The sequence below is a fragment of the Papaver somniferum genome, chromosome 1, assembly GCF_003573695.1.
Source record: "Papaver somniferum cultivar HN1 chromosome 1, ASM357369v1, whole genome shotgun sequence".
In the NCBI taxonomy this organism is placed as follows: Eukaryota; Viridiplantae; Streptophyta; class Magnoliopsida; order Ranunculales; family Papaveraceae; genus Papaver; species Papaver somniferum.
Window position 1 is genome coordinate 242,082,932 of NC_039358.1, and position 17,012 is coordinate 242,099,943.

General features: G+C 36.4%; 2 protein-coding genes across 4 annotated transcripts; both read left to right on the plus strand.

Annotated features, from left to right (window-relative positions):
* Positions 1-5,510: 5,510 nt before the first annotated feature.
* On the plus strand, positions 5,511-10,573 carry LOC113321958 (G-type lectin S-receptor-like serine/threonine-protein kinase At4g27290). Of its 3 annotated transcripts, XM_026569963.1 has the most exons (10): positions 5,511-5,685; positions 5,841-6,029; positions 6,660-6,750; positions 7,169-8,377; positions 8,512-8,634; positions 8,821-9,023; positions 9,124-9,334; positions 9,511-9,748; positions 9,842-9,992; positions 10,083-10,573. In XM_026569963.1, the coding sequence occupies exons 4-10, from the start codon at positions 7,237-7,239 to the stop codon at positions 10,365-10,367; spliced, it is 2,352 nt and encodes a 783-aa protein (XP_026425748.1). In that variant the 5' UTR covers positions 5,511-5,685; positions 5,841-6,029; positions 6,660-6,750; positions 7,169-7,236; the 3' UTR covers positions 10,368-10,573. The 3 variants fall into 3 exon arrangements, with proteins under 3 accessions (XP_026425748.1, XP_026425739.1, XP_026425731.1); XM_026569954.1 differs by lacking the exons at positions 5,511-5,685; positions 5,841-6,029 and adding an exon at positions 6,215-6,553; XM_026569946.1 differs by lacking the exons at positions 5,511-5,685; positions 5,841-6,029; positions 6,660-6,750 and having other exon boundaries at positions 7,014-8,377.
* A 2,662-nt stretch (positions 10,574-13,235) lies between these two features.
* Positions 13,236-16,180, plus strand: LOC113274816. Its single transcript, XM_026524216.1, has 7 exons — positions 13,236-13,272; positions 13,366-13,787; positions 13,874-14,015; positions 14,115-14,591; positions 14,748-14,829; positions 15,127-15,921; positions 16,063-16,180. The coding sequence occupies exons 1-7, from the start codon at positions 13,236-13,238 to the stop codon at positions 16,178-16,180; spliced, it is 2,073 nt and encodes a 690-aa protein (XP_026380001.1).
* The last annotated feature ends 832 nt before the right edge of the window (positions 16,181-17,012 follow it).

Consider the following 17,012-nt stretch of genomic DNA (forward strand, 5'->3'; position numbering starts at 1 on the left):
AAAATTCAGGTTTAGGTGTGATTCATTCGGTTTTTCACTCTCACTCCCATTTAAGTCCAATTTTAGTGTTTTGAAACTGTCTATGTTTCAACACTTTGTCTTTTGGGTTGATCCTCAACTCTTTAGACTTTATGTATATAGTGAATTTTTGTATATAATCCTGAAGATTCAAAATCTTCATGTTGAGTCACTTTTGACTTGATTTCTTTTTCCATTTCTGTATATATTTTGCTACTCCATGGTGATCGCGGCTGAAATATGTTGGATTCTAACCATGAACAATGGAATTCGGTTCTTTCTTTCGTCAAATCGGGTAATCTCTTTCCTTTCTCTCAAAACTCAACATGTTCTTCTGATTTGTCCAAGTTATAAATATGTTTATCTTTAGAAACATTGAGGACAATGTTTAGTTTAGGTTTAGGGGTGAAAAGTAGATACCTTGATAACATGCTATAATCGAAAAAAACAAAAATCCTCATTCTTTTTGAAAAAATGAAAAATTGAAAAATTGAAGAAAAAAAACATAAAAATGGAGCTCATTTACCTTGAAATGTTGACTCTTGTGCATGTATGTAAACATAAGGATTCTTAGTCTAGATATTTAGGCACCCTGATTCTAGCACAATTTACATCGTGATAAGAAACTTGCACACGCACGATCTACCAATACATGTATAGCCTCATCCTTGAGGTGTTCTATCGGAAGTCACGACTGCAAATCACTTTAGAATACTGAACGAGACTTTACTAGCTTGTTCTTTGGTTGGTTGGGATAAAAGGTGGAGGTTACATTAAGAAAAACAACCATCGAATTTAACTGGGTGCATCAAAAAGGTCTACCTCTTGCAAAGTGTCATGTAATTTTTTGTTTCTTTTTGTCTATGTATCAAAAGTGTTACCATGTCGCAGAACAAGAAACCTCCTACTGTCAATTTCTTTTGAACAATTTTTCTTTCTTAAGAGTAGATCACGTTAATGGAGTATTTATCTCTCCTGCTGATTTCTTTTGATTTTATTTTTTCCCCTCAATCTAATTGAAGATTTCTGAAGAAAAATGGTTGATTAGAGAAGAAATAATCAATTCGATAACAACCGTAGGGATACTCCCACTACATCAGCTAGATCGCAGAATAAGAAACCTCCTACTTAATTTCTTTTGAACAATTTTTCTTTATCAAGAATAGATAACGTTAATGGAGTATTTATCTCCCATGCTTATAAAGACGCTAAACATTGTAGGAGAAACAATGCAATGTCCGAACAGATGGGTGATAAACCTACTTACTCATAGGTCCGTAATCTCATTTTGGAATGAGATATTTTATCTTAGTCAAAAATACATTAGAAAAAATAAAAAAATATTACACTACTCCAATACTTACTTTAGTGTGATAATAATATTATTGATATTTTTCATATCTCCTAAATAAATCTACCTAATTGTATTAGGATTGATAGCTAAAGGTAACCAGGCAAACATGGGAGATTTTTTAAAAAAATAAATAATCTTAATCTCAGAAATTGTCACTTCTTATCCTTTATATAAGGACATTGTGAGTTTTACTTTTTCCTAGATGGAAAGGAACTGAGCAGACATTATAATATTTTATTTAAGTTTTGGATTCAACGTTTATTATAGAGAAACGTTGAAGGAAGGGAGCGTGATGTATATCTAGGAAGGAAGGGAGCGTGATGTATAGTAATCACTAATAACATTACAATATTTTCTCTCATAGAGAAAAGTAAGTTAGAGATATTTTTAATTTACTAATTTTCTAGTATCTCTGGGTTTAAGAACCAAAATAATTTATTCTTTTGTTTGCTTGAACTCTAGCTTTTTGTGCTTAATTTGGCTAGGTAAAAGGGCTCAATGATTTTTTTTCCCAGCTAATCGAAAGGGTTTAAAATTATGTAAGTAAATTTAATTTCAGACATTTCGACTCTCTTTTTTTACAAAAGCTATATCGTTGTTTTATTTTATTTTTTCCTATTGACTTCGAAGATGCACATATAGAATCAAATATGTGCCGACTTATGCCATTTAAGACTGAGCAGGGATGGTCTATCTGACTCAATCCACTCGCAATTTGGTAGGTGGACTGGAGACCCGACCCTCTTAATGATGGGTTGGACATTTCTTAAAAACGCATTAAATGTTGGAGTGAGTGAGCTGCGAATCGTGCAAATCTAGATTGTACATCCTCACCAGTTAAGATATTAAGACTAATTTCAAAATTATGTAACATTTACTTTGCGTTACTCATCCGTGCATGGGAACTCTTAGGCTTACACTATGTTTGGTTACTCCTGACTCATCTGAGTCGTCTGGATCTGAGTCATCTGGATCTGAGTGAAATCACCTGACTCATCTGGATCTGACTCAATAGGTTTGTCTTGAGTCAGATCTGACTCATCTGAATCAAAAAACGTGTGTCAGTGGTTTGGTCCCGTGAGTCAGGAGTATTGTCTGATTCAAATGGGTCGAGTCAGGGGTTATGACTGAGTCATAGGTCGAGTCAGATCTGACTCAAAATGCAAAACAAACGGTCTGACTGCTGACTCGGCCCGAGTCAAAGGTTGACTCAGATCCAGACGCCGAGTCAGCTGCAAACAAACAAAATGTTACACATTTGTAATAGAGAGGCGGAAAAGATTACGTAAAGATGCAATAAATTAAATTATGTTTGCATTCTAAATAAACAAAAATTAAATATAAATCTCACACCCATCCGTATCTAGTTCACATACCCGTCTACGTGCATGTTGATGGACTGAGCACGGATGAAAATCTGGGATCATTATTCAGATGCACCGGATTTGGATGGCACTAGTAGATTTCACCTGTTGCTCGTCTGTGAATTGCCATCAGTGCACTAATCTATGGATCACTAATAAAACCCGTTTAGAGTCTATCCTTGGGCTTAACCCATTGATTACAGGACATTATGCCCTATAGGGTTTTGCCTAGTCTTTTCATTTGAACGGTTTTTTGGGACCAACCTTTTTTGGGGACCATTATTTTATTTTGGGTAAGATATTAGAAGTAATTCTAAGTCACCCCTTATCTAAATATTTATATTAATACCAAAAATTATCCTCCTGATTATTTTTGTATAATGATTAGTTAGTGTGATTAATCGTTGATTAAGGTTAAATTAATAAATTGTTTTTCTTAAAGTAGAATTATTGAGTGACTAAAGTGATAGAAGAAGAAAAAGAAGATGGAGAAAAAAATTATTTTGAGATGGGTGAATATGGAGAAAAAACATCCTCTGGGTACCGAAGTATGCTTGTAACTTAGTGAATGTTGTTATAAATGGCCTAAAATATCTTCAAAATCAAAATTGTAACAAGAAAATTTCAACCAGGTCAACAAAGTTTGGTTAGATTATATGAAGAACATGTAACCGAACTTTCTGCAAATGCAGTTCGGTTATTAAATCCAAAATCACTGGAAACCGAACCAGAGCTTTAATGGAGTTTTTGTTTGTTCGGCTAGCTGATGAAAAATCAAATGTAACCGAACTACTATGCTTGAGTTTACAGAGTTTGTTCGGTTCAGTCGACTCGACCACGTTGTAACCGAACTTTAAACAACAGAGTTCGGTATGTTCTTAAAAAAAAAATTTTTTGCGATTAAAACGAACTCAACATTTGGCTATACAGAGAAGAGTTCGGTTTTGAAACTATTTTTGCGAGTTAACCGAACTCATTATATAGGTTTTCTGAGTAAAGTTCGGTTAGGATTTTTTTTTGCGATTAAACTGAACTCAACATTTGGCTATATAGAGAAGAGTTCGGTTTTGAAATTATTTTTGCGACTCAACCGAACTCAGGTGTTCGGTTAGGCAAAAAAAAATTCTTAGCCGAACTGTTCTTCGTGTTCTTCATTTTTAAAAGTTCGGTTGTAAAACTAGGGTTTTTTTCAAAATTATCCTAGCCGAACTTACTACTGTAACCTCCAAATTCAACATATTTTGATGCCTACGACTCAAAATTACAATAAAAAACGATTGATTAATCGACGATGAAAACTCAATGAATCGACGACGATGAAAATTTGATGATTTTAATTAGATTTGTATACGATCAGGTTTAGATGATCATATATTGATGAAGAAGAGAAGAAGAAAAATTGTAGAATAGAGGAAGAAGAAGTTGTAGATTAGTTATAATTTTAATTAGGCAAAAGGGTAAACTAGTCATCTCCACCTTTTAGGACACCCCTTATAATTATAGGGAAGGTGGCCTAATCAAATCATGGTCCCCTCAAAAAACCCATGGTCCCCAAAAAATGATTCTTTCATTTCTTTTACGGACCCTTATATATACTCCAAGGCTTAATTGGGGGCCCCGAAAAATAATTAGGGGCCTCAGCTATTTTATTCCCACCCCAAATAATTTATTCCCACCCCAAAATATAGTGAAAATACTATTTTATCCTTCACTAAACCTAAAACTTAAAATTATATTAACCCTAACTTTAAACTCATTTCATTTTAAACCCAAAAAAATAATCAGTCCTCTCCTCCCAAAATAAAATAAAATAAAATAAAATCGGTTTTTAACTGAAAAATAGCAATTACAGAATAAAGGTCGTCAACCTCGAATTGTTAATGTCTAAGGTGTAAGAGATAACGACCCTTTTTCTGGGTTTACGATTTTTTCCCCAGAATAGAGTTGTCAATATATAATAGAATCAATAGACCCTAATATGACAATCCCTTTTATACACTAACGACTCTATATAACCAAAAATCACCACTCTGACCGAAAAAATGGAAGAATCGTCCTCTTAAAATGGTAGGGTCGTCCTCTTAAAATGGTAGGGTCGTTTATAGTATAAAGAAAAATGATAACGACTATTGGCTGAGTCATCAACGACTCTTGTACATTACTTATCTACTAAACGACAAAAATGTGAGTCGTTTTTGTAGGGAGAAAAATGATAACGACTCTTGTACATTAGTTATCCATTAATGACAAAAATGTTAACGGACAAAGCGTTCTGCAACGATCCTTTGATCTTTGTACTCTTTTTCAAGTTTGTCAAAAAGATAAAATGATAACTAGAATCGTTATGGTATAACATGGTATCTTGATGATTTTTCATAACCTGTAAAAGTTGCAAGTTTGAGTCGTTAACTTTTATGACAATATAGTGATGACATTTCGGAGTCGGCAGGGAATAGCTCCCGACATTAACGACTCTTTTTCTGAATTTTGACATGGTGTCTATGATCCTCTAAAACCTCCTCTTCTTCTTCTCTACTAAAACAAACACAAAATTACTTAATTCTAAAGTCTGATTTTAATCTAACCATACCATTAACTTAAATAAATTACCCATTAACACTAACCAATTAAGGGCAATTTAATCATTTAAATTTTTTTTGGATGAGGGATAACTCAAAATAAATTTTAATGATCTTTTTTGTCCTCTAGTATAAGGCCCCTAATTATTTTTGGGGCCCCAATTAAACCTTGATATACTCCCTTGAACCCTATGCTTAAGCAGTTAAGCCTTCTGCGTTCAACCACTGTCTCTTTCTCCCTTATCCGATCTCAGATCTAGTTCGAAATACACAGAAGTCTAATGGGATTTGAAGTAAGTTTTGATTGGCATATACCCTCCAAGCTCAAGCTCAATAATGTTAGATCGCACAATGATTTCTCCTCTCATAAGTAAGTAGTTTTTTGTTTTAATCCATTTTTCTTTTGTTCCTTTTTGGTTGAGATCATTATTTTTGGTTGGTGCTTTCGATTTCAAAATTTCTATTTGATCTCCTTTTGCATCCTAATTTAACTTGTTTTTTTTTTGTTTTTGTTTTTTAATTCAGGGCGAACAGCGTCACCAACAAGTATTAAATCGTTTCAAAATGCTTCGTTGGTGGCTACTTTCGTAGGAAAATCGCAAGAGAATCCTAACGTGATGATCGCCTCACTGATTCAACAGAGAAAAAATAAATAATCGATATTCAAATTTAAACTCTCATAGGCTGATTGAAAATCAAATCAATGTTTTCCCGGTGCAGTGTTCCTTGCATTCAAAATTTGTAGAGTGTTAACTTTCCATTAACATGTATTGATTTTTATAGAATTTGTTTGTGGCATTCAAATACATTAATTTTACTGTGATATGAATAAATGGAATTTTTATTCGCAACTCTTCTTTGTTACAAAGTGATTTAATAATTTATAAAACATTTATGTACAAAATCAATCAATAATTGTAGACCATCAAAATGGAACAAAATCAAATCAACTTGTGATACACTCTTCTTCATAGTTTTGGTATGAATTCCTAGGGCTTCAAGGATCATTGTAAATAGCAATTTCGGAGGGAAGTCATGGTGGCAGGTACTAGATGCCGCAAATAAAATTGGCCTCCATTAAAATCTTGGTAAAATTACCAGATGTAAACAGGGTGCAAGTACTATCTATCTGAAAAGCTGGCCCTGGCACCTGGGTGAATGACAATCTTGGGTCATTCTATGCTGTAGCCACTGGATTACAATTTTCATCCAATGGATTGATTGCCATTTTGATCACTGTAAATCTGATTCCCAGCAAGTATTCTTTCCTTTTCAGCTGCTTGTAGTTGTAGCTAACATGTTTGTATAATTGTAGCTAACTTTTTGATCCTTCTTCTAATGCAGCCAACGTGTTTGTAATTATGGCCAAGAGGAAGTGCAAATCAAATGGAGGAAGGGATTACTCAAGAAGCCAAAAATGAACCAAAAGTCTAAGGTTTGTCTATTTCTTTGTCCCACCCAAAAACTTGCTCTAAAAAAATTTCTTTCCTGTAATTTATTATGTATTGGGTCTTCGTCATTCATTATTGTGAAATTTAATCTTTTATCTACTACCAGAGTACCTTTCCATTAATTGAATTTATAGCTACCTACATGAATTGATTGATCACTAGTTACAATTGTACACCCAATGACTTGTTTCTAACACAACCACAAACTAAAATGATTAATATGAAATACACATAGAGTAAATGCTCATTCAAGTTGAAATTTCATCAACTTGCTGCTGGGTTCGCCTGAATTTTGGAATTTCGTTTGTTCATTGAAGGATATGGATACTGCCAAAAAGACTTATTTTTCTGTCCTACTCTTTGTTTTTGTCCTGTTCAATAAACCTCTCGACTCAATTGCAGCTGATACCATCTCGGCGGGTGAAACTCTTACCGGAAATCAAACAATTACGTCGAGAGATGGCAACTTTATGATGGGTTTCTTCACACCAGGTGAGTCTCGCAACTACTACATAGGTATCTGGTATAACTATGATAGGGTGTCGGTGCAGACAGTAGTTTGGGTGGCTAATAGAGATAAGCCCCTCACTGGTCCAGCATCTTCAGAGCTGAAACTCTTAGCAAATGGTAATCTAGTTCTCTATGGCCCATCCAATTCCTCAATTTGGTCTACCAATTCAACTTCAGGTACTTCTAATACTACTGAAGCAGTTTTAGGTGGTGATGGTAATTTTGTTTTAAGAGATAAGCGTAATCCGTCTATCGTATTTTGGCAGAGTTTTGATTATCCTACTGATACTTGGTTACCTGGTGGGAAAATTGGGCTTAATAAGAAAGTTGGTGTAAATAAATTGCTTACTTCATGGAGAAATCAAGAAGATCCAGCTACCGGAATGTTCAACCTAGAATTAGACCCAACTGGAATCAATCAGTATCTTATAAGGTGGAACAAGTCCATACAGGTTTGGACAAGTGGGGAATGGATTGAACGAGAAAAATACTTTACGTTAATTCCCCAGATGAGAGGAAATTACATTTACAATTTTAGTTACACATCAAATGAAAATGAGAGTTATGTTACTTATAATCTTTATAATAAATCAATTGTTGTGAGAATGGTAATGGATGTTTCTGGCTTAATGAAACAATTTACATGGTCAAATACAGCAGGAAAATGGATTTTATATTGGACTCAACCGAAACATTTTTGCGATGTTTATGGTGTCTGTGGACCTTTTGGCAATTGTAACCAGGACACATTGAAATGTGAGTGTTTGCCTGGTTTCGTTGAACGATCTCCTTCAGATTGGAATCTTCGGGATTCAAGTGGTGGCTGTCTTAGGAATACGTCTTTGCAATGTGGGAGTAAAGATATTGGTTTTTCACCAATTCCAAGCTCGAAATTGCCTGATAATTCCCAGTCTCGACAAGTCAATAGTGCGGAAGAATGCAAATCAGCTTGCCAGAGTGTATGTGCTTGCAATGCTTATGCGTACGAGAAGACACAATGTCAATTATGGCAGGGAGATATGATGAATATCAGTCAACAATCAGATGGTAGAGCAGGGAATCTGTATCTCAAACGTGCAGACTCCGAGTTTCTCACTGAAGGTAAATAATACTGTGTGTTCTATTTATAAGATACCAAATATTTATCCCATATTGAGGGGTATTCCCTCACAATCACAGATTTATTTCTAACACAAGTGGGTAACTGACTGCACAAGTCTACAAATTTATTTTAGTCAGAACTAGAAAGGTGGTAATTTGGAAGATCATTGTACCTGTAATAGCCTCTTTGGTGGCAATTATCATGGGTGTATTTGGATACATGTATCTGTGCAAGAGGAATAAGGCTAATGAAAGAGGTAACTACCTTCTCCTTTATTTTTGGCTGGGGATATCGCATCCACACTGAACAATTCTGCTAATCTTATCACGGACTAATGAAAGGGGAATTTTTTAGCAACTGTCACCAATTCAGGCTAGTTGTATTTAATAATTACATTGCCTAACTGTTTCTTCACTTACCTGCCCTGTTCATGAATATGCAGGTAGATTAAAAGGACTCCAGGGTGTGTGGAAAACCAACACTACCGATAATGAAACACCAAATAGAAACATGTTTAATGATGGTAAAAGTGAAGGGGAATCACATGAATTACAAATGTTTAGTCTGGCCTCTTTAACAGTTGCTACAAATGACTACTGCATGGAAAATAAATTGGGAGAAGGGGGTTTTGGGCCAGTTTATAAGGTATGTTTGCATATGTTTGATTATTATAATAATTGTGATGAACTTTTGCACATTTCTATTTCCTAAATTTTCTGCATGATCATTGGACTATGGTTTATAGGGTAAATTAGAAAACGGGCAGCAAATTGCAGTGAAAAGACTCTCGAAAAGCTCTGGACAGGGTATTGAAGAGTTCAAGAATGAGGTTGTGTTGATTTCCAAACTTCAGCACCGTAACCTTGTGAAGCTGCTCGGTTGCTGCGTAGAAGGAGAAGAGAACATGTTAATATATGAGTTCATGCCCAACAAAAGCCTAGATGCATTTCTATTTGGTTTGTTTCTTTTCTCATATGGTATACCATAAACCATTCTTTCATTTTTGAATATAACACAAAGTATACTTCTTAAAGGCTGGCCGTGCATGTTAATCCACTTTCTTGTGTTTTCTACATTCATCTCGAACTGTTTCCCACAACAACTAATTCAAAGATATCTGTACTAATGGCAGACCCAAGGAAAAAGTCATGCCTAGATTGGGATAGAAGATTTGATATTATTGGAGGGATTGCTCGTGGCCTTCTTTATCTTCATCGCGACTCTCGATTAAGAGTTATTCATAGAGATCTCAAAGTCAGCAACATTCTCTTGGATGGAGACATGATCCCGAAAATTTCAGACTTTGGAATGGCAAGGATATTTGGTGGAAACCAAACTATCGATAACACTAACAGGGTCGTTGGTACATTGTGAGCACCATGTTTCTCCCTTTATCATTTACTTAAATTTTGATAACTTGTCTAGTCATCTACTATATAACATGCCCTGGCAAACAAATGCAGTGGTTATATGTCTCCGGAGTATGTAATGGGAGGGACATTTTCGGAGAAGTCTGATGTCTTCAGTTTTGGTGTGTTAGTGCTTGAAGTGGTAAGCGGTAAGAGAAATAACAGCTTCTACAGTCCCGAACACCCTTTAAACCTTCTTCTTCATGTAAGTATGATGTAACTATATGAATTCCTTGTTGTATTATATGATTTTGTTATATGAACTTATGGATATACTTTACCATTTTTGTTTCAGGCTTGGAGTCTTTGGAACGAAGGCAAATGGTCAGATATTGTCGATGATGATTTGGGTGATCTGGATTCTCCAAATGAAGTGATGAAATGCATTCATATTGGGCTGTTATGTTGTCAGAATAGAGCTGTAGATAGGCCGACCATGGCTGAAGTGGATCTCATGCTCAACTATGAGACTGATCGTCCATCTCCCAAAGAACCTCCATATACTGTCCCAACATTTTCAGATAAGCCTGGTAACTCCTCAAGTAACAATGTCACTTTGACCAGAATTGAAGGTCGATAGGGAGGGGCGGCAAAGGGCCTGACCTCCTGAAGGGAGGAAGAAAGTACCTTAACAGTAGTTCACATATTTGAATATGTATTAGCAGTTGTTTTCACTATGCTCCAAAGTTTTTTGGGTCTGTTGCGTTGGTTATATTAATACAGAGAGATGTCGTGTCTGTCTACTTCCTATCTAAGCTCCATAATATACTGAGGCCAATTCTTGTATCCAAGTTTTTACCAAAAAGTTGTATAATTGTATTAGCAATTCTCGACAACAATAATAGATACACTTCACAATAGAACTCTTTCATCCCTCAAAGACTTGCTGCTAACCTTATTGCGCCTGCTACATAAATGTATAAGAGCAACTCTAGTGCATCATCTGTGTTGCCAAACTAGCATTTGGATTAATATCATGGAGATTATAATTGGTCTCATGAATCAAGGGCATTACAAGAAAATTCCTAGTTTATAACTAGGTGTATCCATGGTCAAAAATATGCAAGTTAGTAGCTTGGTCTCATGAATCAAGGGCATTACACGAAAATTCCTAGTTTATAACTAGGTGTATCCATGGTCCGATGAGAAAGTGAACTCAACAAGAGTCTTTTTTCCTTGGGCTTGACAGTGGTGCCCTTGTGCCTTTAGGGTTTACTTACTCTTTAGAGAAGAAGACCTTATTAATATACAGTCTCAAGTAGAGACTCTTAACTCAACTCTCAACACTCACATATTTGCGCCGTCGTCTTTCTGGATCTCTCTCTCACGCTGATCCAGAGATCTTCCTCCTAAATCACCTCTTCCTGGTCTGAAAGAAACTCAACTGTAAATCTATAATGGTTTTTGAAGTGAATTTTCATCTCGTGTATGAACTTTTGCATATACCTTGGAGAGAAAACTCAATGAATTTAGATCGCACAATGATTTCTCCTCTCATAAGTAAGCAATTTTTGGTTGAGATCCAGAGTGTGTTTTGGTTAATTCTGGTTGTTTGAATCTAAATTTTAACTTAATTTTTATGGTATATCTAGGAAACTATTATGTGATCCTTCCAAAAACGGAGATAGAGAAACTGCTCTGGGGGTTCCAAAAAACTATTATGGCACAAATCTTGCAAGTAAGGTTTATAATTGATACAAGTAAACAAGATAAAGCGAGAAGTAGTATCATTGATTCAACCAAAACCCAAACCAGAAGTAGTATAATTTACTATCTTCGGCTACTTCATAGGTTCACTCAATCTATTATAAAGATTAAAATGCACAACTATCTGGAAGTTCCTGACAGTGAAGTTTCATGTTCGATTGTAAAAAAAACACATGCAAGAGAAACAGAAAAGAAAACCTAGTTGTGTGGTGCAACATTGAAGACTAATATTAAGAAAAGGATCTAACAAAACTAATAAACATTCTTAAACTCCATGTCTCAAATTTTTCCTTGACCAGCAAAAACAACGTGTGTATAACAGTAACGAAGAATCTTTTCAGCAATAGAGTATTCTAAGAATATTCAGAGACATATATTCAGAGACATATAGATTCCAGATGTCCTGAAACTAAAGATAAAACTAAACAACCCTATTTTTTCTTTAAAAGAAGAAAGAAAAAAGATATGAAAAAACAAACGGATCAACTTAAATGCCAACCAAAAGAAATCATGCAACAAGCAGTAAAGCATATGAATATGGCTTCAAAAACCGAAATGATTACCAGTTTCGAAGGATTACTTGTCTGCTACTAAAAATAGTTGCCGGATACACTGCTATTTGTGTCCTCATCTCCTCTTGATTCCATTATTTCTGCATCATCTTCTCCGGATTCTTTCAACGAAACTAAGGTATGCTGGTGCGGAAACACATGACGAGATATATTATAAAACTTCACACAGCTTTCCCAGGTTTAAAATTGCCTTGATCATAACGTATAATGCTGCCACTCTCCAAAAAGGCAAATGGCTCTCTTTGGTCAAGACTAGTAACTTTGATCCAACCCCATGAGTGGTGTTCCTCCGTTTCAATATTATCATTCTTTTTCACAAACAACCATACGTCTTCAAATTTTTCTTCATCTATGAATTGACAAACAGCATAATGTAAAATTCCACCACCAGAAACCCCTAGAATAAAATCATCATCGTCGATGTCCGTTAGGAAAGGAGGCGGTGAAATATGCTCACGAAACTTCTCATCAGCCAAATCAAAAACCCCAACCATTCCTCCTTCACGATTCCTCCAATGAAGACATCCATTCAGAAACACACCATTTGTATTCTCACAATATGTGTGAACGCTAAAACCAAAATCAAACTTTCCAACGTGTCTCCATCCCTTACCACTCCCAACAGTGTACATCTCGACCTCTGAAACCCTAGGTTCATTCCGATTCCTGTATATTCTAACAACTTTGTACTCATTGGTTTAAGCAAGGTAACCAAATCCACACGCCAAATGATCATATTGAATCGATTTTACCCCTTTTGTTTCATATTGAAGATAATTATCAAAATCTGGGAGAAGAATGTATTCTTTTGTCATAGGGTTCATAATCATGGCAGGTTATTAGGAAATACGATATATATATATATATGGTAAGTGTCGTAGTGGTGTAGGACTCAAGACACATTCTTGAGTCCCAAGTATTTCCGAGACTGTGTTGGGAAGTTTAGGAAGAAGTTCGGTCCAAGTAGGTAGCTATCTTGAGACCGATAATTAAGGGCTCAAGTTGGTGTCTAGGGTTAATAACTTGTACACCAAGTATGGTCTTGTATAAAAGCTATGGCAATGCATGAATGAAAACAAGAAAGAGAATTACCCAAATCTTAACATGGCATCAAGAGCCAGTTGAGAAACCGAAAGAAAAAAAAAACCTAAATCGTAAAGCTATACAAGATGGGTGGTGAGACGGAATCATCAACCAAAGGAAAAAGTACAGAGTATGACATGTAAAAGAAGAACCGAATATATGATCTAGGGTCGAGTGATGGCCCAGGAATTATCATCACACCGATTGTTCTAAAAGGCACTAACTATGATGAATGGGCAAGAGCCATAAGAAGATCTTTGATTGCCAAGAGGAAGTTTGGTTTTTTTGATGGGACTATCACAGAACCTGAAGATTGTGACCAGCTAGAAGAATGGATTGCGGTCCAGTCAATGTTTGTTTCTTGGATCAGCAACACGTTAGAGCCATCAATCAGATCAAGTTTGGGTGACTATGATAATGCAAACTTGATGTGGACACACTTGAAGAGAAGATTTTGTGTTGTAAGCGGAACAAGGATCTGTCAGCTTAAAGCGTCTCTGAGTGAGTGCAAACAAAAGAATAAGGAAGGTGTAGCTGTCTACTTTGGAGGATTAAACAAGATATGGGATGAGTTGGTGACATATGTGAAGGTACCTCAGTGTAAGTGTGGTAAGTGCGATTGTAATATAGCAAGCCAGGTTAGTACGTTAAGAGAAGAGGACTTCCTACATTATTTTTTGATTGGATTAGATTAGATTCTGTGTATAGCTCACTGCGTGAGCAGTTGTTGGCAAGAGATCCATTGCCATCAATAGACGTAGCATACCAGACAATGGTGAATTCGGAGCGTCTGAGGATAGGTGATGTAGCTATGTCAACGGAATTGCAAGAGAATGTGATGGCTTTCAGGGTTCAGTCTGATCAGCGTCAGTTCAACAATACATATGATCCTCCCAAGTTTTGCAAGCACTGTAGCTGAAAAGGACACTCAGATGAAGGGTGTTTTCAGATCATTGGATACCCAGAATGGTGGGGAGACAGACCTAGAGGCGGAAGAGGAAATGGTAGAGGAGGCAGAGCAGGTGGTAGAGGCCGAGCTGGTTTTGCCAATGTCAGGGGAGGTAGAGGACAAGGAAATGGCAATCAGGTTAGAGCACACAATCTGAATATATCAGAAATGAAGTATGCAGGTGGTGCGTGCTCATCAGATGTCTCAGGTTTGACGGGAGTAACAGCAACACAGTTTCAAAAGGTGATTGAGTTTTTAAATACAAGAAAATCCACGTCTCAGCTCCAAGCTAAGAAAACGGTTTGGATTGTAGACACATGGGCTACAAATCATGTCACGTGTAAAAGGGATGACATGATAGATGTAAGAGATATTAAGGCATGTTCAGTTGGTCTCCCAGATGGGAAATATGCACATTCTGAGAAAATAGGAACCGTTATTCTGCCTGGTGGTTTAAGACTAGAAAACATGCTTTATGTGCCTCAAATAACTTGTAACTTAATTTCAGTCACACATATTATTGATGAGTTGGTATGTAGTGTTCAATGTACTAACAACTTATGTCTTATACAGGACCGGTCGACGAGGAAGGTGATTGGAGTGGGTGAACGACAAGGTGGACTATATATTTTCTGTGGTGTGCCTCAAGTTGAAGTAATGGCTGTCAGTGGAAATACGTATGAGCTGTGGCATCGACGAATGGGACATCCATCAGAAAAAGTGTTACAAAGGTTACCAGGTGGGAGTAATTTTTTAAAGAATAATAATGATGCGTGTGATATTTGTCCACGAGCGAAACATCATAGGAGTAGTTTTGCTAGTAGTCTGACTAAATCCAATTGTATTTTTGAGTTGGTTCATATAGATTTATGGGGTCCTTATAAGACTCAGTCATCTTGTGGAGCTAAATATTTTTTGACAATAGTAGATGATTTTTCAAGAGGTGTGTGGATATATTTGATTCAAAATAAAATAGAAGTTGCACAGACATTTCTTAACTTTATTGTTCTTGTGAAACGTCAATTTAGTAAAGAAATCAAAATTGTTAGAAGTGATAATGGAACCGAGTTTAATGCATTGCGTGGATATTTTAGGACTAATGGGATAGTGTTTGAGACATCATGTGTTGGTACACCTCAACAGAATGGGAGAGTTGAGAGAAAGCATCAACATATAATGAATGTGGCAAGATCTTTGAGATTTCAATCCAATTTGCCAATATATTTTTGGGGAGAATGCGCCTTAGATGCTGCATATTTAATTAATCGTACGCCTACACTTATTCTAAACAATAAAACTACATATGAAATATTATTTGGAAAGCAGCCTCCATATAATCAGTTGAAGGTATTTGGATGCTTGTGCTATGTACATGATCAAGGTAGTAACGGAGATAAGTTTGCGATTAGAGGAAGAAGATGTGTATTTCTTGGCTATCCTTTTGGTAAGAAGTCATGGAAAGTGTATGATTTAGATGCAAGAAGGTTTCTAGTGTCAAGAGACGTGAAGTTTTGTGAATATCAGTTTCCGTATAGGACTGATTTGAAGGGAGATTTGACTGAGACAGTACAGTTGGGGTCAGATCCATCGACTGAGAAGGATCAGTCGAATTCTGGAGGTTCTGAGACTGCTGTTGATGATCCAGCTGAGACCGAGTCCACTGCAGACACTGAGACCGATATGCCTAGTGTCTTGACAGGGACTGAGAACAGCGATGATTGCGGCAGTGTTGATGTTAATGAAGGCGACACACTGGAACAACCTGTAGAGGATGTCAATCCTAGCAATGATACTACATCTGCAGAAGAGTTGGGCAAGGGAAGGTCTCAGAAGATTCCTTCTAGTAGGCTAAAAGGCTTTGTGACACATACCATTCGAGAAAATAGTCCATCTCATCCTCACTCAACACAATCACCATCCTCAGGTACGCCTTATCCTTTGACATATTATGTTAGTTGTGATAGGTTTTCTGCAGTTCATAAGAAATATCTAGCAGCATTAACAGCTGGGTCTGAGCCTCAGAATTTTAAGGAAGCTATGAAGCACCCAGGGTGGCGGAAAGCCATGGAAGCAGAAATATGAGCACTGGAAGAACAAGGTACGTGGGAATTGCAAGAATTGCCACCGGGGAAGAAAGCACTTGGGAGTAAATGGATTTACACAGAGAAGTATGATGCAAATGGGGAGTTGGTACGGCTAAAATCAAGATTAGTGATCTTTGGAAATCATCAAGTTGAGGGGTTGGATTACAAAGAGACATTTGCACCAGTAGCAAAGATGACAACGGTACGTACTTTTCTATCTGTTGCAGCAGTTAAAAACTGGGAAGTACATCAGATGGATGTACATAACGCTTTCCTTCATGGAGACTTGGAGGAAGAAGTGTATATGAAGATACCACCGGGATTTACCAAAGGTAATTCTAATCTGCTATGTAGAATGAAGAAATCATTATATGGTTTGAAACAGGCTCCACGTTGTTGGTTTGCAAAACTATCAATAGCCTTGAAAAATTATGGGTTCCGGCAATCATGTTCAGATTATTCTCTTTTTACTATGATCAAGGGAAAGATGCAGCTTAATGTTTTGGTGTATGTAGATGATTTAATTGTTGCAGGAAATAATCTGGAGGAGATTAATAAATTTAAATCCTACTTGGGACAATGTTTCAAGATGAAAGACTTGGGAAAGTTGAAATATTTTCTGGGTTTGGAGATAGCTCGCAGTAAACAAGGTTTTTATGTATGCCAGTGAAAATATGCATTGGATATTATCATGGAAATGGGTTTATTGGGAGAAAAACCTGCAGAGTTTCCAATGGAGACTAATCATAGACTTGCTTTGGCGACGGGAGAGTTGTTCAAAGACGTGGAGAAATATAGAAGGCTAATTGGTAGGCTGATTTATTTGTTAG